Consider the following 21264-nt stretch of genomic DNA (forward strand, 5'->3'; position numbering starts at 1 on the left):
TGATCCATTATAGCATTGATATAATATTAATTTGACCTGGTGAACAGAAAGTAGCATATACTGTATATGCTTTAGTTAGAGTTATGTTCTCCAAAGGATGAAAGATAAAATGAAAAATATTCAGAGGGCTGCCATATTGGGACAGTTATTAGAGGTCCAATTGCCTGGGGTTTGCTGGGATATCTTCTTTCAGTAGAAAACCAAATTCTAGCACATTGTGCCCTCAGCCACTAAGAGGGAGGCTTAATGCTTATTGGGTCTCTTTGGATTTGGGACATAACCAGTTTTGAGTGGAGAGCAGAACAAGGGAGGACTTTACCGTAGGCTAAGGTTATATAGCAATCTGCCCCAAACTTGTGCTAAATGATCCAGCAGATCCAGTCATGCTAGGATGTATCTGTGCTAGATGTATCTATGTGTATATCTAGTGTTTAGTCTCTGACCTCCTCCACTAGGAGAATTGCAGCACAGATTTACAGGGTTCTGGACATAATCATGCCTTCTGTAGCAGAGAACCACTCACTATAGGAAAAGAGGTTCTGTAAAGACTGAGTAACTGATCATAGTGATGAGAATAGTGTTGCTCACCATGGGCTGGACATCATCATGACCACTGAGTCACAGGAGCTGCCACAATCCATCGTATGATGAAATGGTTCATAAAGGTCACGTCCAAGCAGGTCTAGAGAGTGTCACCTTTGTGACACTAGTGCCTTTTCCTCAATTCATGCACATGATCTCACAGTAGCTTCTAGATGATCCAGTGGTAGGAGAGGAAAATTCTTGTGTCTGGTTCATCAGTGTATTGGAGGAGGAAGAAGATGGACAGTTGTCACACTATAGTCTTTCAATATTGACTTTCAAGGACAGGCTGAAGGGAATTCTCCCAGTGGACAGAGATACAACTGGTGCACTTGGTTGTTTGCTTTGTAGGGGAGGAGAAGTGGGCAGTGATATGGATACACATAGGTTTCCAGGCAGGGACAGATGGCTTGGTTAGTTAGTCAGGGACATGAAACTAGCAAGATTGGAAGGTTGGAGACATGAAGGTGGACCTATAGGAGTGGGCACAAGGGCATCTGCTCCAGGGGGATGCTCAATAACCAGGGGGACAGGATGACCTACTCAGTGAATAGCAGCCAATATCTCTCCCTGGCCACCCATTGCTTGAGCAAGGAGTTGGCCATACCGGTAGGAATGGAGGCTCTGCCTTTTCCCAAAAGAATGGGCTGCCTCTCACAAGGCAACCTGTTGGCTACTGGCTACTGCCAATGCTGAATTTCCAGCATGTTAGCGTCAGAGAAGGAAATCGCACCCTCAGTAGGGTATGCTGTCTGAAGGACATCAGCCAGCTGCTTGGTGGCAGGTTGATTACATTAGGCCTCTTCCACTTTGGAGGTGACACTTCAGACCGTATTCTGCCAGTCTATAGCTGGGACTTGATTCTATTTAAGGAGAAATATAATTCTTTTGAGAGTAGAATCTTAAAAAGGATCCATAAAATTCTTTGAGGTATTTCTGGTTTCAGCATAATTACTAACAAACCATTTGGCCTCATTCCCTCCAGTTCTTCCTTTAGTGGACATGAGGTGGGACAGTGGCCCATTACCATTTTTCATGAGAGAGCCTTTATTTAAAAAAAAAAAAAAAGGTTGTAAATGGCTTCTCCATGAGTAAAAAGTCCTAGTCCCAACTTCTCAGGTTTTTCTGCATATCTAACCCCCCTCTAAATTTCTAGCATCGCTTTCTTACCAGAAGCACATGAGTGTTTGCCTAGTCTTAACAAAAAAGATTCTGACATTTTGAACCATCTTTATAGAAACATTAATTAAAGCAGTGACGGGGCACTTTCTCCCTGCTAGTCGCTAGGCTAGGTGTTTTTAATAAGGTATTTCATTTACTTTCCAGAATAACTGTACCGGGTAAATGTTATAATCACATTGTCGATGAGGACACCAAGGATCAGAGAAGTTAGATAACTTGCCCACAGCTGGCCAGTTGGGCAGCTAGGATGGAATCCACCTGTGGTCTTCAGCAATGTGTAGAAGATTCTCACTTGTTTTTTGAACTTCAGAGTTACATAGCCCACTGGACCGATTGATTCGTTATGCTCCAAGCATTACCTTTCCTCTTCTCTTTTTCATCCCCAAGTATTTATTGGACGTCACATCACCTGCACAGGCACTGTTCCAGGTTTTGGCGCGTTTACTAGCCACAAAGATCACATGTGTTTTGGTAACGCAAGGCTCTTGCCTCTGCATTCGTTGGTGCAGGACACTGGAAACTAGAGATTACAGCTAGGGCATTTTGGCTTGATGGATGAGGAGAAAGGAGTGCAGGAGGCTGGTTGGCTGGACTAGCAGGGCGCGGTTATACCACTGTTGGCCACCAGATGGCAGAGGCGTCCAGGGCAGCGCAGCCGCAGGGAGGCTCTGGTGCGCTGAGGCCCGGCTCCAGGCTTGAGAGCCAAGGGCCGAAGGGTTTGTTAACACTGTTTTCACCAGGGACGTTCAGTTGCTTAGACAAATATAATCCAGAAAGATAGAGAATAGGATTCTCTGGTGACTTTCTTTTCTTTTCTTTTTTTAAGCTTTATTTATTTTGAGAGACAGTATGCGTGCACAAGCAGGGCAGGGGCAGAGAGAGAGAGAGAGAGAGAGAGAGAGAATCCCAAGCAGGCTCTGCCACAGAGCCTGATGCAGGGCTGGAACTCACAAACTGGGAGATCATGACCTGAGCCGAAATCAAGAGCCAGACACTTAACTGACTGAGCCACCCAGTTGTCCCTCTGATGACTTTCAAACAGGCTCATTGGGGTTCTGATGGAGGATTTATGCCCAGAAAATGAAATCTAGAAGAGTATGTGTCCGAGTGTGTGTGTGTGTGTGTGTGTGTGTGTGTGTGTGTTCACGTGTACGCTTGTGTTATGTTTTGGAGGTGGGGGTCATTGGAAGAGATAGTTTCAAAGAAAAGATCAACACAGAAAATGAACAAATGAACCAGACAGTAGACTAGATGTGATCAGCAGACAAGATCCAGAAGAAATGATTTGTATCTTAAGGTGAGTTATGTAACGTGAGTGAACTTCCGTTGTGATGAGGTTCTAGAAGGGGATTCTTAGCACTTTTTTTTTTTTTTTTTTTAACCTTGACACAAGCATTTTATTTTATTTTATTTTTTTTTTATTTTTTAATATATGAAATTTACTGTCAAATTGGTTTCCATACAACACCCAGTGCTCATCCCAAAAGGTGCCCTCCTCAATACCCATCACCCACCCTGCCCTCCCTCCCACCCTGCCCTCCCTCCCACCCCCCATCAACCCTCAGTTTGTTCTCAGTTTTTGACAGTCTCTTATGCTTTGGCTCTCTCCCACTCTAACCTCTTTTTTTTTTTTTTTTTTCCTTCCCCTCCCCCATGGGTTTCTGTTATGTTTCTCAGGATCCACATAAGAGTGAAACCATATGGTATCTGTCTTTCTCTGTATGGCTTATTTCACTTAGCATCACACTCTCCAGTTCCATCCATGTTTCTTAGCACTTTTTTTGTTCCCCCAGTGCAACGAACCCATTTGATAGGCTGGTGAAATTTATGGGTCCTGTGGTAGACTATCTTACAAAAATGGCCTCAACCATATCTTGGGTCTCATTTTTTCCCAAAAGCTTATTTCTTTCCCACCAAGTGGTGGAGTCTGTGGACTCTCCCCATGAACCTGCGTGGGTCTTCGTGGCTGCCTCAACTCATAGAGGAGGGTGAAGTGCCACAGGACTTTGCAGATAAGCAATAAAAGGTGGTACAGCTTCTGTCTGGCTTTGTCTCTCGACACTCTGAGCTGCCATTGTAAGAAGTTGGGCAACCCTGAAGCTGCCATGTTCAACCACGTGGAAATTCTCTGAAAGAGATTCAGGGCAGGGGTGGCGCGGGGAATTAAAGAGTACATTTATCATGATGAAAAAAATAAACAACAATTCAAAAAGTTAAAAAAAAAATTAGAGATTCTGAATGAGCTCTGCCCTGTCCTAGCTCCTGGCTGTTCAGGTCCTCCCAGCCTAGGTGCTAAACACGTAAATGGATCATTCCAGTCCCAGCTACTCTGTATTTCCATGAGACCGCAAGCAGGAATTCCTCAGTGGAGCTGTCAGCCCCAGAACCATGAGAGATAATAATAATAATCAGAGGATCGTTGTTTTAAACCGTGAAGTTTTGTGGTGATTTGTTACATAGGAACAGATAACACAAATAGACCCTTTTTCAGAATACTCTTTCCAAATGCTTCAAATAAAATATGTAGGATTACAAAGGACTATTGAAATATGAAATACCCCAATAAATGATAATACATGTGCTTCTTTATTAAGATATTAGTGCTGGATATGATGACTACTCTAATTTCTAAGCGTTGATGAGCATAAGTGATATCTGGAGATAGTCTGCATAACAAAAGTTTTTGTCTGTAAAACAAAAATATGATATAAAAATATCTTACTTTTTTGATAACAAAGTCACAGGTACTTCTATTACTATCGTGACATGCTTGTTTTATTCATTATAGAAGGAAGTGCTCAATTTCAGTTACAGATGAGTGAAAATAAAGGAATCAAGGTATAATTTTTTTTCTCCAAGTTCATGGATTGCTTTCCTCCACCCCACACCCATTGGGAACCATCAGCAGTGGGTGCTTGTGAGACTCTCAGGGACTATAAAACAGTCCTGTCTTTTCTGGATGGTGGAATGGAGGCTGTGACATCAAGTCCTTGCCAGAGATCATGTGACTCTTCGGTAGCAGTGTGTTTTCCCAAGCCGCTGCTCGGCTCCTTTTCTCTACAGTTGTTTTGTCTTGCATTCCCCTTTCATGGATCTGTTTCTCTCTTTGTACCATGGCCCTTTCTTCTTCCGTGATCCCTCCTCATCATGGAATTAAATGGCGATCTTTAGTTTTTAATTTTTTTAAATGTTTATTCATTTTTGAGAGTGGGTGGGTGGGGAATACAGGATCTAAAGCAGGCTCAGTCCTGACAGCATAGAACTCGATGCAGGGCTCAAACTCAGGAACTGTGAGATCATGCCCTGAGCCAAAGTCAGACACTTAACCGACTGAGCCACCAGCTGCCCCTCCAGACACTCCCATTTTTAGTATTGCTACTTATCCTGCCCTGCTCTTCTTGATGAAAACTTTCAGGGCAGAGAGAAAGGAGTAGGTAGTGAGCATCGATCATGTAACAGATCCAGTACATGTAAGATCCAGTAAAGTAGATGTCAGTGACTTTGTTTTACAAAGAAGGGAATTGAAGTTCAGAAAGTTGGGTAAATGGTTCAGGGTCACGTGATTAGTAAATGGTAGAACTGAAACTTAGAGCCTTGGTATTTTTTAGCTTCAGAGACTCTGCTCTTCTTGTAACATAAACCTTATTCCACTTCACCCCAGGGTTGAAGCTTAGCCACTTTTCATATGCTAAGTCCTAACATGTGTTCCTTTTCTGCAATAACCTGAACCTAGCCTTGAGCCTTTATACATTGCTTTCTCATTTCTTCTGAACCACATTTGATGAATGTCTTTCTAAAAGTTATCTTCTCTTTTCTCATTCTTTATACTGACCTTATTTTTTGACCTAGATGCTGGGTGCACGAATCTATCCCCAGCTATTATTTCCCCCTTGAGCTTCAAATCCATATGCCCAAACGCCTAGTGCCATTTTCATAGGTGAATGCAACTGAAAATTCAATAAGCTGGACTCTCTCTTGGCCTTCCTTCCCACTGTCTTTTTCTACAGACCACCTCCGTCACTGTGGCAGATTCTGTGGAAGGGCTCTTTTGGAACATCTCTTCCAGCCTCTATTAAGTGGACTTCTCCAATGCAGAAGTTGGGCCATTCTTTCTCTTCTCTTCTACCACGAAATTTCCCAGGGTCCCAGGGTTCAGACCTACACTCATTCCTCAAGTGGTCTCATCCAGGTCAAAGGTATTTAATAATGTATTTTTGCTGATGAACCTCAAATTTCTGTCTCTCCAGCCAGACCTCTCTCTTGAGTTCAGACTTGCATATTTGACCGCATGTGAGCATCTCCATAGGGGTGTCTAATCAGCATCTCAAGCTTAATATATCCAGAGGAGAACATTGAGGTTCCTGCTGCCTATAAATGCTCACCTTCCACGTCGTAGATGACTTACCTTCTATCTCTTTCAGGTCTCCGCTTAGAGATGGCTTGCTCTACCCATCCTGTATAAAACAGAGCATGTAGGGGCGCCTGGGTGGCTCAGTCGGTTGAGCGGTAGAACTTCGGCTCAGGTCATGATCTCGCGGTCTGTGAGTTCGAGCCCCGCGTCGGGCTCTGTGCTGACAGCTCAGAGCCTGGGGCCTGTTTCAGATTCTGTGTCTCCCTCTCTCTGACCCTCCCCCGTTCATGCTCTGTCTCTCTCTGTCTCAAAAATAAATAAACGTTAAAAAAAATTAAAATAAATAAAATAAAATAAAATAGAGCATGTATCATCACCTTAACCCATCTAACTTTATTTCCATGGTATTTGCTTGACATCAAGTTATGAGACATTAGGCTATTTATTGCTTGTTCCACTACAACGTAAGATCCACTACAAGGTAAGCTGTCTAAAAGCAGGAACTTGTCCACTGGTGTATCCCTGGAACCTGGAAGGCTTCCTGCACTTAGTAAGTGCAAGAAATACTTCTTCTTAGATGCCCGCTGCCACTTACCTATTGTAGGCACACCATCATCTCTCACCTGGCTTGCAGCAAAAGCCTAAATGCTCTCCTAGCCTCTAGTTCCACTTATTTTCCAAACTGAAGCCACTTTGACTTTCCTAAAATGAAAAGCTGTTCATCCACTGCCCTTAGGCTTTTCTGGGGGAGATTCTGTGTTCTTCAGGACTCTGGATCTCAAGCAACAGAAACCTCCAATCTCCCAGCTGTTCTGGTTGATTCCCCACCGTTCAGATTTTGGCTTAGTCATACTTGCTTTGACAGCCTTTTGTGACCATCATTGGGGTGGGTACCTTCCTTTTGAACTCCATATATCATCCTGTAATTATTAATATTTCAGACCTACTATATTATATGACAAGTGCCTATTTTTGTGATTTCTTCCCGCATACTGGAAGTAACTGCGTGAACATCTAAATTACTCACTGATGTATCCTCATCACCTCCACTGTACCTGACATGTAGGAATTGCTCGGTAAATATTTATCAAATTAAAGAGTCCTCTGTGCTTCCCATTCCTACCGTCACTGACTACTAGTTCTTGCTGTCTCTTCTTTCTGCATAATCAGAGCTGTTACTCTACCTGGCCACTATGCTATTGCCCCAGGGCTCTGAAATCTACAGTGTGTCAATTTTTTTTTAATTTTTTAAAAATGTTTTTATTTATTTTTGAGACAGAGAGAGACAGAGCATGAGCAGAGAAGGGGCAGAGAGAGGGAGACACAGAATCTGAAGCAGGCTCCAGGCTCTGAGCTGTCAGCACAGAGCCCGATGTGGGGCTGGAACTCACACACTGCGAGAACATGACCTGAGCCCAAGTCGGACGCTCAACTGACTGAGCCACCCAGGCGCCCGGCAGTGTGTCAATTTTAAAAATGATTGTGCAATTAATCCAACAGCGCATGCATGTAGGATCACTGAGCTTAATACCTAGTTAGCAGGGGCGCCTGGGTGGCTCAGTCGGTTAAGCGTCCGACTTCAGCTCAGGTCACGATCTTGCGTGAGTCCGAGCCCCGCGTCGGGCTCTGGGCTGATGGCTCAGAGCCTGGAGCCTGCTTCCGATTCTGTGTCTCCCTCTCTCTCTGCCCCTCCCCCGTTCATGCTCTGTCTCTCTCTATCTCAAAAATAAATAAACATTAAAAAAAAAATTAAAAAAAAATACCTAGTTAGCAAGAATTAGTTGAAACAGGAAACCACCAGATGGTAAGTATTATCAATAACACCAATATAGGAGCCAAGACATGAATTCCAAAGTTAATTTGAGGGCATATTTTGTGCTTGCCCTGGCACCAAAATTGCTAGCTATGGCTCTGTCTGGAAGTTCCTTTCTACACAATAATTTCTGATGGCAGATCTCTTGACTTTATTCACTGTCTGTGGGCCCGAGAAGGTAGAAAATACACTCACACCACCAAGTTATGGGAAGGATAGATTATGGGTCTGCCTTTCTGGATCTGTCCTGTTAATTGGAGTGTTAGGATTTGAGGTGCCACCAAAAGAGGTTACAGCATGACTTACCAGTGGTGGTCTGCAAAGATCAATGAAATGCAAGATAGAAACGTGTCCACCAGCGAGTACAGCCACCTCTAGTGCCTTTAGTTCTAGGACCTTCAGAAATATGAGTTGGTGCCTTAGAGGGAGAATGTTTACTCTTCTGGACAATCAGTCAGTGCTGCAATGGCCCCCGATCTCCCCAAGGATGTGGGTGTTTCCCATGTCTCCAGCATTCAGTTTTAGCCAGAAAAGTATCAGCACATGGAGTCCTCTACTGAAGAAAATTAAAACAAACAAAAAAAGATGACTGCCTGTGGACATAGCGTGCAACATTCAGGGCTCCGGATTTTTCCCATTGTCATCTAATGAAATTTTTCTTTCTGTCCAAAGTCCTGAGTCAGACTCAGAGTTGCTTTGGAAACTCAAGAGGTCAGTCATCAACCATCCCATTTCCTTCTATTTCTTCACTCTTATGCTTCTTTCAGAGACCCCCAAGTCTTGTGTCTCATACAGCTGTGCCAAGGAGTCAGTTGTATCATCACGCTGGCTCAGCTTCTTGTCTGCTTCTATGGCTCCCCCGGGGCCTGGCATTTGTGATGGAGAGAAGATCACATAGTACATCACACCACAAGCCTCCCCCCCCCCCCCCCCCCCCCGCCACCTATGAGCTATGGGGCCTCAGACTCCTCATCAGTATACTGGGGAAGACAGCAGTGGCCATCTCACTTATAAAGTGTTCTCACAGGAACTTCTGAAAATCTTGAAACTGAGTGCCAGCAGGACAAAACATCCTATCCCTCCTCTGCTAATGGAATAAATTCCGTCTCTTCCCTGCCACATCTTCCATATGCCCCCAGTTGATTGATTGCAAAGGCTTTTCTCATAAGTAAATTATGGGGCATTCACCACTGAAGCTTCTTTTTCAGTTGCAGGAAAGAATGTTATTAACAAGGAAGCCAACCTCATATTCAGAGGATCAAGCGAGGTCCTCAGATCCATTGACCCCTCAGTCTGATGTCTTATAAACTGATAAAAATCAGGCTATCACTTTGTCTTTAGGTGTGAGGGATAAGCAAAGAATAAACTTTTATCTTGAATGGATAGAGGCTTGAGTGGGAGGCGTAGGCTGGAAAGATGTGATCACATGTCTATAGGCCATCTGTGTGTTTCAAGGGAAATCATGACTGAGAAATTGTTAGGATGAAAGGGACATAATAGGACACTGAGATACCTCTCTTGAAATCAGATTCATGTAAACCAAGTGTTGGGTGTGTAAACCTTGGGCGGAGGGGAGACACCATATCATCCTGTGCGTGATCAAATGTATTTGTTTCCCATGACAAATACTATAACAAATCATGTAAAAAGAAAGCAGATGTTCTGTAACTGTGTATAGTGTTGGATGTTAAGGTACATGTATGGTGGTGATCATTTTGTAATACACACAAATATAAAATAATTATGTTTCACACCTAAAATGAATATGTTACATGTCACTTATCTCTAAAATTTTTTTTAACAATTATTTATTATTGAGAGACCGAGAGACACAGAGTGTGAGCAGGGGAGGGGTAGGGAGAGGGGGAGACACAGAATCCGAAGCAGGCTCCAGGCTCTGAGCTGTCAGCACATAGCCCGACAAGGAGCTCAAACTCACCAACCGTGAGGTCATGACCTGAGCCGAAGTCGGTCACTTAACCAATTGAGCCACCCAGGCACCCCTCTAAAATTTTTTTAAGCAAATTTATCTTACCATTATGGGTGTTAGAGGTTGAAAATGTGTCTGCAGGGCTTTGTTTCTTCTGGAAACTCTAGAGGAGAATCTGTTGTCTTGACTTTTCCAGTTTCTAGAGGTTGCCCACATTCCTTGGCTTGTGACCCCTTTCTCCATGTTCAAAGCCAGCGTGGAGCGTCTGCAAATCCCTCTCTGACCATCCTACTTCCCTGTTATAAAGACCTTGTGATTGCATTGGGCCCACCCAGATAAATCCAGGAGAATCTAATCTCAAAATCTCTAAGCTCATCTACAAAGTCCCCTTTGCCATCATAACATAACATATTCCCAGCTTCCAGGGATTAGAATGTGGGCATCTCTGGAGAGGCATCGTTCAGCATACCACATCAAGGATGTGAAAATTATTTTTGTTCTATGTGACTTTTGGGTCATGTTGGCATGCAGGCAGTCAAGTGCTCCAGTGATGGTCACTGCTTGTCATGACTTCCATTTCTCCTTTAGGTTTCCTGGACTCCACTGTGCTACAGGAGTGCTGACCATGTAACCAGGGTCTGTCTCCTAGACCTTCAGCACCAGAGGAGTCAATGTCAAGTCATAAAGTATGGGGACTTGAAGGGATCTGAGAGATTATGTGATCCAATCCTTTTCATTTTGTATGTGAGGAGGATGAAGTACAGAGACTCCAAGGTGACCTGCCAAGGTCAATGCCCAGTTAGTGGCACAAAAAAAGGGTACCTGCTTCCTTCTTTTCTTCTCGTTACATCACTGGGATTTCAAGTTAAGTTTGGGAAGCTTTATGGAGCTAGTCACCGATTGTCTGAGCTTGTCATTTGTTTCCTCCTGTGACATTGGGTAAATAACATTATGTATAAAAAAACAACTAAAAGTCATGTCTCCATGAAGTTCACCAATCTGTTTAACAATGTGGCTAATGTGTAAAGTGACAGAATAATGGCAAATGAACTTAAATCTTAGGATGAAGAAACTTTTTCTTTAGTTCATAAATATGGTCTAAATCCTTGGGCTTTTTTTTTTTTTTATAAATTTTAAAAAAATGTTTATTTATTTTTGGGAGACAGAGACAGAGTGCAGGAGAGGCAGAGCATGAGGGAGACACAGAATCTGAAGCAGGCTCCAGGCTCTGAGCCGTCAGCACAGAGCCCGATGTGGGGCTGGAACCCACAAAGCGTGGGATCAGAACCTGGGCTGAAGTTGGACGCTCAACCGACTGAGCCACCCAGGTGCCCCCGCTGTTTTTTTTTACACTTCTTTTTCTTAAAAGGGTATAGAAGAGCATTTATTGATGGCCAGCTGTATGTGAGATACTGCTTTAGGTTCTGAGGAAAAGACAACAAAGAAGGTTTTGTGGCAATTTATTATTTACCATTTGGATTTCTCAAACTCCTGAAAACACAGAGAAAAACAACTTTAACATTTTAAATGAAGTAACTTGGAGGCAGCTTAAGTAGAGCACTGAGTGAGAATAATTGAATATGTGGTACAATATGGAGGCCAAAGTATATTCACAGTCCTTTAACATTCCTTGTGGATGGGCACCTGTTCTTTGCTCAAAATGAATTGCTTCGCCTGCCAATGTTAGAAGAGCCAAAGCACGGACACGTGGCTATGGTGTGGAAATCCAGCATTTGGACAGATCCAAATACGGACCGGAAAAATAAGTGTAGGCGCCCGGGTGGTTCAGTTGGTTAGGCGTGGGATGTTGGCTCAGGTCATAATCTCACAGTTCTTGAGTTCGAGCCCCGCATCTGGCTCCCTACTGACAGCTCAGAGCCGGGAGCCTGCTTTGGATTCTGTGTTTCCCTCTCTCTCTGCCCCTCCCCTGCTTGCACTCTGTCTCTCTCTCTCAGAAATAAATAAACATTAAAAAAAAAAAAAAAAAAGAAAGAACGGAAAAGAAGATACACCTGCCAGAGCTCTTTGCATTTGGGTTCATAGATCTCACAGGCCTGGTTTTCTTATTTGTGACTTATTTTTCCTATGGAATTTGTTAAATCAGTTCCTCCTATGCCATAAATTACTCCCCCAAAACAAGGCAGTTTGCTTTGGAAGCCAAATGAACATTCTGAGGTCCCTTGGTATCTTGTGATACAATCTATTTGTAACTGTATTTCGGAATGCGGAAATATTTAAGGAAACCAGTAAACTAGAGACGATATGCATTATTTGCCTCAGGGAAATACGTTTTTACTTCTTTGTAGCTTTGAAGTCACCAGAAAGGGAACTGAGCAGAAAGAGGAGAGGAGAGACATAGTGTTGAAAAAGGATGTTTCTGGGAGAAGTTGGAGGTGGTGGGGAAGAAGGGGGGCACCTTGAAAACCAGAACTGGTTTTAGACCACAACTCGTATGACCTGCAGAGATAGGAGGTGTTTTGCAGAGGGTGGATTAATGGCAGCCTGTTGTCTTGTGATGACCAGATCAGACTCTGAGGCAGTTGATCAGTCAAACAACTTGGAAATGGGCCACTGGCTCAAAGATTGCACAAGGAATAAAGGCAACAGTGAGTAGAGAGAATTCCAGAAGGCTTTGTTACTCTCTTGAAGCACTCATCTTGGGTCTCTGTGCAACCTTGAATGGAATACCACTGAATTCCACCTGAGGGAAACAAAAGAGGTAGGGTTGGGGTGCCCGGCTGGCCCAGTCAGTACAACATGCAAATCTATCTTGGGGTTGTAAATCTATCATGGGGTTCAAGCCCCATGTGGGGGGGGGGGGTAGGGGTAAGGAAATTCCTTGTGAAGTGCAACCTACCTGACTTAGATGCTTCAAACTAACAGGTTAAAAAAAAAAAAAAGTAACAGGGTTCCTGGGTGGCTCAGTCGGTTAAGCATCTGACTTCGGATCAGGTCATGATCTCAGGGTTTGTGGGTCTGAGCCCTGCTTTGGGCTCTCTGCTGTCAGCACAGGGTGCACTTCAGATCCTCTGTTCCCCTCTCTCTGTGCCTCTCCCGTGGGCTCTCTTTCTCTCTCAAAAATAAACAAACAAACAAACAAAAGAAACAAAGACAAAGCAAAACTTCTAGGTTTATGAAGATACATTTTGTCTTTAAGAACTCCCACCTAAATGTATTCTAGTTAGCTACATTGCAATACAGTAGCTTTCAAATTTGAAAGCAAAATAGCTTTCAATTTCAGATGATAAAACCCATGCAATTGCCACTGACTTGTAAAACTTTCTGAAGTGTTAGCTTCCATTATCATTCCCCAGCTTAACCCAGGTCATGAGTTATTCAAAGGGCTTAATCCACAGAAGGATCATTTGGATGTGTAAGTGCTTCTCAGAAAGGGAAGTGTGTCCTTGACTTCGTTTAATTTTCACCCTGATTTTGGAAGTAATGCATGTTCACTGCACAAAATGTGAAAAATAAACACAAGTGCAAAATAAGGGATAGTGTTGTCCTGTAATCCTGCCCAGCCTCCCCCCCACCCCCACCGCCTTCCACGTGTATGAAGGGAGAACACGAAGGAGCAGTTCCCCAAAGGCAGCCAAACGTGTGATGGTTGGAAACTTCTCAAAACAGTAGTCACTCAACCAGGGGCAATTTTGCCTCCCACCCCCTGGACAGTAGATAATGCCCAGAAACATTTTTGTTGTTACAACTTGGAAGATCTTACTTGCGTGGAGTGACATGCTAAACCTCCTACGGTCCATAATATAGCCCTGCATAACAATGAACTATCCTGCCAAAGTGTTAATAGTGTCAAGGGTGAGAAACCCTGTTAATAAAGCTCTCAAAGTGTTCCAGTTCTATTTGTTTCACGACAAAATTTGCAAGTTAGGAAACTGCTGTGCCCACGACACTGGAGTCAGACTAGGTCCTTGACCGGTCAAGAGCCATTGTCAATATTTTGACACATCAGCCTCCAGACTCATGTGCAGAGACCTTTGGCACTTGTTCTGAAGTTCAGCTGCCTTGATGAGTGAGTGTGTGTCCACATTTTGAAAGACAAGAGCAATCACCGGGAGCCAGCATCTCATGGCTCCAGGGGTCCCTGGCACCTCTCCCCTTCTAGAAGGAAGGGGTTCTGACCGGCAGAGGCATGAGCCAGAGGGAACACGGGGCTTAGAGAGTGGACTGAATAAGCACAAATAACCCTCTTAATACCAAAACCCATCACGTGGGACCCCCAAGTTCTCTTCCTCTCTCCCAACTAACTTTGATCTCTAACTTTTTCTTTTCTCCTTCCAACTCCATAGAGGAATTTAGAGTTTTGCCTTGTGGAGATGTTTATTCACGGTTGGTATTCCATGCCTACTGTTCTGCAACTGCCTTTCTTTTGCTCAAGAATGTCTTAGAGATTGTTCCCATGTTAACAAAGGGATCTAGTTCATGTAAGTGTTGCATAGCATTCCATAGCCTGAATATACATCTCAGTTTGTTTATTTGTTTGTTTATTGAGAGAGACAGTACCCAATCTGGGGAGAGGAGCAGAGGGAAAGGGAGAGCGAATCCTAAGCAGGTTCCACACCCAAGGCAGAGCTCGACACAGGGCTTGATTCCACAACGCTGAGATCATGGCCTGAGCTGAAATCAAGAGTCTGATGTTCAACCAACTGAACCACCCAGGCATCCTTGCATCATAGTTTGAAGTACACTTCGTCCGTAGATAAACATTTAGGTCATTTCCATTACTTTACAATTAAATATAATATTGAGGGATAACCTTGATAATCATTCTTTTTTGTGTTACATGTGAATATTTTGCTGCAGTAGATATCAAGAAATACAATTGCTTTGTAGAAGGCTGTGTTCATTTAAAATTTCAATGGAAATTCCCAAATTGTCTAAAAAATTGCTAACCTAATCTAAATTATCACTGGAATCTTTTTTTCTGTTATTTATATTCCAACTATTTTCATCCAGTTTATTCTTTATCTTTAAAATTTGGGGGTTGTCGTTCATTTTATAGGTCTTAAAATATTGAAGTATTCAAATTTATCTTTCATTTCCTTTACAACGTAGGTCTTTTGGATGTTCAAGAGGCCTCCTCTCTTTCAGTCTTCTTCGGTATTTTCTTCTAATGTTGTCATCGTTTGGACGTTTGCACTTACCCTTTAACCTCTGCAGACAAGGCTGGCTTCCTAGGCATGTCACCTGTGCACTTGTACAGGCTCTGTGCTTAGGAGGGCCCTGCAAACTATTACTAATTTTTTGTGAGGATGTGAGTGGTGTGAATGAGGCAGTATAGACATTCACTTGAATTTGAATCTTGCCTCCAATACTCATCAGCTGTGTGACACCATGCACATGTCTTAATCTTCCAATGCCTCAGATTTCTCATCTTTAAAATGGGGGTAGTGACAAGATCAAGCCCATGTCATTGTTTTGTTGGTATAATGTCATCCAGGTTAAGGCCCTTAGGACAGCATCTGGCACATATTAAATGTTTACTGATGTTTGCTTTTATATAAGGATTTTTTCCTGTCGTCATTTTCATATATATATATTTTTTAAGTGTCAAGACTTACCTTTCACGTGAATCTCTTTTACGCAGTACTGACCAGGTTTTGTTTTGCAGGTTCCAAGATCCAAAAGACATCCATGGAAGGGGATTGAGAGGTTGCATAATCTACAAATCACACCTCCAGCACCTCCAGGTACAGAAGATAAATAACTAACTAAATAAATAAATAAATAAAGGCAAAACAGAAGTGATGACCAGAAAGGAAAAAAAAAAAAAGAAGAAGAGACAAAGGGAGGGAAAAAAAATGTGATTTTCAACTGGAAAAGGTAAGCAACAATTAAAAAAAGAATTCTAAAAACTCCTATAAATTAAAATTATTTTTATTTCAAGAGTGGGAGAAATTTCAAAGCATATGCTACATTTATGCAATTGGAAGCACCCCGAACAGATACTAATTAGAAATGAGGCCAGGTGGTCTAAACAATTTAGTTGGGAAAAATTTACTCGACTCCTCGGCACCTAATTAAATCAAACCAGTTATTTAGCCAGAAATTTGAATTTCAGCCATATAGTCACTATTAGGCGGCCCCCACTTCAATGTCTATGTATTGTAGGTTCTCTGTGACTGTGTATTGCTTGATTAATGTTTACATACAGGTTATCTCCAGCATTCAAATCCAGCGGCTTAAAATGTTATTTATTTTGATTACACAGAAATGGCCCAGAGATTCTCAAACTTAGCATAAGCAAGATTGGAAGCTAGCTATTATCTAGAGGACTGGCTTCCAAATTTGACTGTGCATCTCATTTACGTAAACAGTTAAAATACAATAAACACAAATTCCCAGAGCCCCTATAGACCTGTATTAGAATATATAGGAAGTGAGGCTCAGAAATCTGTATTGTAGATATGCAGAAACAGTGGAGGGCATGTGATTGGGACATAGATGTCCAGACCAGTGTTTCAGGACCACTAGTTCCATTGAATTCAGGCAGCGCCTTTATAATAATTTCTACAGGGAGCCTTGGCTAGTGATGGAGAGCTCATCACCATTAAAAACACCTCAGCCTGTTAAAGATTCTTCTAAAATTGAGTCCAAATCTGCCTCAGTGTGCATAGTTTTCATCTTTTAACATAGGAAGATCATTGCCATGTCACTCTTATTCACTGATGACCCGAAGGAAGAGTTTATTAGACAGTTTGTAGTTTGTATTTTTTCCATCTCCCTCTGCCATTTTCAGGGTTAGAAAAGATCACTTTTAAGAGAAAATAGTCGGCTGATGAGGCTAATTAACCTCTGTTGACTATTCTCATCTCAAGACACTTTGGAAATTTCACAGTTGGTTCTCTCTCTGAGCGAGGCAGACTTTCAATCCATAATCAACAATCCATCAACAAATATTTTCTTAAGAACTAAGCTTATGCCAAGGACCCTGCTAGGCAATTTACATGCATTAGCTCCATCATTGTTCACAGTAGGTCTTCGAAGCCAGTACTAAACTGCTCAAGTCTCACATGAAAGAAGACTAAATCTCAAGATTTTAAGTAGCTCGTACAAGTGGCAGAGACAGGAGTTTAAAAAAGGCTGTTGAGGGTGCCTGGGGGGCTCAGTCAGTTACGCGTCTGACTTCGGCTCAGGTCATGATCTCACAGTTCGTGGGTTTGATCCCTGCATTGGGCTCTGTGCTGAGGGCTCAGAGCCTGAAGCCTGCTTCAGATTCTGTGTCTCCCTCTCTCTCTGCCCCTTCCCCACTCACGCTCCGTCTCTCAAAAATAAACATTGAAAAAAATGTAAAAAATAAAAAAATAAAAAGGTTTTGTTGGAATCTCAAGCCCTTGTTCTAAGCAAGCACCCCATGTCCCTAGAGCTGCCTGCCTTTTTGTATCCCAAACGTCCTGATCTTGCCCTCTTCTTTCTGGATGTTTTGATTCTTAGTAGATTCTGAGTCAGTTGCCTGCCCAGAATACTAGGGCTGCTTGGATCTTTAAGTCATGCCTGAGATAACTTTCCTCCTGCACTTGTGACCTCTGAGTCTCACCCCTTGCTCTTCGAGGTCACTGCCTGGCTCAGAACTGTGGTGCCAGGGGCTCCTCCGTGGTGGACAGCTCTTTCTCTGCCTTGCCAGAGACCCATGGACTGTTTTCCTGGGGGAGTTCTGCTCTGGCTTCTTTCCCTCCCTTTCACATAGTCCCTCCTCCTCCTAATCCCCCCACCCAGCATCCATATCTTCTTCCTAAAACCTTGGCTCTGACGTTATTTACAGTTGAAGATGAAACCTTAGCTTTTAGGCTTTTTTGTTGACTGTATCTGTTCATTTGCTTGAGTAATTATAAATATGTTCTCAGATCCCATGTCCTTTATTCCAGTGTCTTTTTTATCTGAAAATTTATTGTTGGTTTTATTAACATTAGCACATAAATATATGTCTTTGACAACTAAATTTACAGCTTTGGGTTAAATGTAAAATGAATAGTTTCCTTAATGATTAATTCTGAAGTATGCTATACTATTTTATGACTTTATTTATTAACAGGAAACATCCAATAGATTACATTATTTATATAAATTATATAAATACAATCACATAATATATGACATATATAAATAGTATATAAATATATATTATATAAATAAATAAAATAAATTTATTTAAATTTATTTAAAATATATAAATATATATTGTATATAAATTTTTATAATGTAAATTTATATCTAAATTATATATAAATTTAAGTTATATATATAAAATATAAATGTATATATTTATACTTTATATAATATATAAAGTTCTAGAGTATATATGCTTTATATATATTTATATATTATGTATACTTTATATATTATATATACTTTATATATTTTTATATATTATACATATACTTTATATATATTTATATATTATACATATACTTTATATATTTATATAAATAAATAAATTATATAACTTAAAAATATAAGTGTATATTACATAAATATATATTATATATTAAATTACATACATATATATTCATATTTATACTTTATATAGTATGTAAAGTTCTAGAGTATATATACTTTATATATGTTTATATGTATTATACATACTTTATATTATATGTATTTTATACTTTATATATATTTATATATTATACATATACTTTATATATATTTATTAAATAAATAAATTACAAAATTAAAAAATGTAAGTATATTATATAAATATAAATATATATTAAATTACATACATATATAAATGTAAATATATATTCATATTTATATAATATATAAAGTTCAAGAGTATATATACTTTATATATTTGTATGTATTATATATACTTTATATTTATATAAAGTATATAATTTAAAAATATGAATATAGATTATATAAATATAAATATATTATATTATTATACATAAATAATCTATAATACAAATTATATAAATATAATTACATAATATGTAATATATTATATGTAATTATTTTTATAATTATATTATTGCTTATATTATTATAGCATCCATATGATTATTTAAAGGTATATTCTAAATAATATCTAGTTATTTAAATATATATTATAATCATGATGATAGTGATATTTTTTATTTTAATTTTTTTAGTGTTTATTTTTATTTTTGAGAGTTAGGGAGAGAGAAAGAGAATGCGAGCTGGGGAGGGGCAGAGAGAGAGGCAGACACAGAATCAGAAGCAGGCTCCAAGCTGTCAGCCAGAGCCCGATGCTGGGCTTGAACTCATGAACGGTGAGATCACGACCTGGGCTGAAGTCGGACCTTTAACCTACTGAGCCACCCGAGTGCCCCAGCAATGATCCTTTTAAATAACCACTCCTTACCTCCTGGCACCCATTACTTCAAGGTTTCTATTCATGCAGAATTTTCTTCTTTTATCCTCACAACTTCCCTGTGTATCTGGCAAAATTAACATGGTCCCCTCCGTAAATCATTTTTCATGGTATGCAAGACACTGGGTATGTTCTCATGTGGTCTTTCACCTATTCATATGCTCCTGTCCACATTTTTTACAAGAGACTAGTATAAGGACGTAAAATGCAAGAGAGATATTAGCTGACCAAGCACTTTAGGCATTTCAGTTGGTGACCCCAGTATTTGCTCCTCATGGTCTCCAAGTCTCAATCTTAGAATTTTATCTCTGGGATGTGTTCTAGAGTCTCCCTACTGACATGTGGTCTCCAGACCAACAGCACCAGCATCACTTAGAGGCTTGTTGGAAGTGCAAACTCAGGCCCCACCCCAACCTGCATTTTGGCGAGATTCCCAGGTGACTCATTCATCCATTAAATCTTGTTGACTTTAAAAGAACCCTGGGTGCAGCATAGAGCAATTGTCTTCGTTATCATCTTACCGCTTTACTAGAGGGAGAATCCCCATGATGGTGCTTGAACATACCTGTTGGGAGGTATTACCTTCATACATATCTAAATAATTTGAGGAGACCTAGGAATTCTGTAAAAGGAATTGGAAGTGCCCTATTATCTCCTTTATTGGTTCTTTTATAAATGAAGGAAGATGGTGAAGAGCACATTTAACAGGCAAAGTGCTAGAAGGCCCGTGTCTATGCTTATTCAATTTAATTAATTTTCTTTGCCTTTTTTATAACAGCTTCCAGCCTCCTTTGGTTAGCTCCAGCCTAGTGATAACTATAGCAACATGGGGCCGGCATCTAGCAGTGCAGTTTTCTCATCTATAAAATGGGAAATAACAGGACTTAACTCATAGGTTGTCGTGAGGGTTCAATGAATTAATACAAATGAGATGTTTAAACCAGTTCCTGGCATATCATAAATGCTCAATAAGTGTTAGCTCTAGCTGTTTAAAAGTGCTTCCTCAGGCCTTGCTATAAGCACCTTAATTACCTTATTTAAGGTCATCTTCCACTGATATTGTAATTCTGCAGTCTCTTAGATAATTTCCCCTCTTTTTGATTTATGCTTTCTTAATGACTTACCATCCAAGAGGCAGAGTAAGGTAAAAACATCACTGAAGACAATCCTCATTCTTTGATTTCTAGCCAAAAAAAGAAAATGGAAGGAAAGATACATCCCACATTAAATCTTTCCTGGGGAGGAAGTAATAAAGTTACACATTTATGTTAGCTATTATAAAAAGGGAAATAACTAGCTGAGTTTTATTTTCTTCATTAAGACATGAAAGAGGGAAACTAAGGTAACTGTCTTTATCAAAAACTCACCATAAAACTTCTAGTTCCAGAATATTTTAAGTTTAGCTGTCTTTTTTATTACCAAATACCATTCCCTCCCTTACTTTCTTTCCTGAAATATAATTGCTTACAACAAAAACAAAAAAATGAAATGAGATTGATAATGTATAGAGAATAATACCCTGTTAAAAATCCTTCTAACTATTAGCCTAAAGGAAAATATTTATGTATGCGTTCTCATAAACTAATGCTTTCACTGCACATGATCATATTTATAAGGTAAAACATTACATGATAGTTAACAGTAGTTAATACTTCTTAAAATTATGGGAAAGAAATAGATTGGCTAAAAAATAGCATTTTTTGACCTTTTCATTTATGACCTACCTGCCTTCTTGAAGGTTTTTGGGGAATTTTCCTAGGTTTGAATTTTTTTAGAGGTTAATGACGAGTAAAATTTCTGACGTAATGAAGTCCGTTGTAACTGAAACCAACAAGGCAAGTTCCTGATCTTCTACATTCCAAACAGTTTAAACAGTAAAAATCATCCAAGTCCAAGGAAATAGACAGGAACTTTTTCACTTGAGCACGCCTATGTCTACAGAACTTAAGTTCCTTACTCATAAAATCAATACAAGACTAAGTCAACACTTAAACTGATTAACTTTAAATTTGGCTAAAGATTTTTATGTTTACTATGCTATATATTAGTTCAGA

At 40.4% G+C, this 21264-nt stretch overlaps 1 protein-coding gene across 1 annotated transcript; it reads right to left on the reverse strand.

Annotated features, from left to right (window-relative positions):
* Positions 1–12125: 12125 nt before the first annotated feature.
* On the reverse strand, positions 12126–21054 carry CD4H9orf57 (chromosome D4 C9orf57 homolog). Its single transcript, XM_042913032.1, has 4 exons — positions 20935–21054; positions 20335–20393; positions 15435–15584; positions 12126–12559 (listed from the first exon to the last, which is right to left on the reverse strand). Exons 2-4 carry the CDS (start codon positions 20381–20383, stop codon positions 12435–12437), a joined length of 324 nt encoding a protein of 107 aa, XP_042768966.1. The 5' UTR covers positions 20384–20393; positions 20935–21054; the 3' UTR covers positions 12126–12434.
* Between the last annotated feature and the right edge of the window lie 210 nt (positions 21055–21264).

The sequence above is a fragment of the Panthera leo genome, chromosome D4 (assembly GCF_018350215.1).
Source record: "Panthera leo isolate Ple1 chromosome D4, P.leo_Ple1_pat1.1, whole genome shotgun sequence".
In the NCBI taxonomy this organism is placed as follows: Eukaryota; Metazoa; Chordata; class Mammalia; order Carnivora; family Felidae; genus Panthera; species Panthera leo.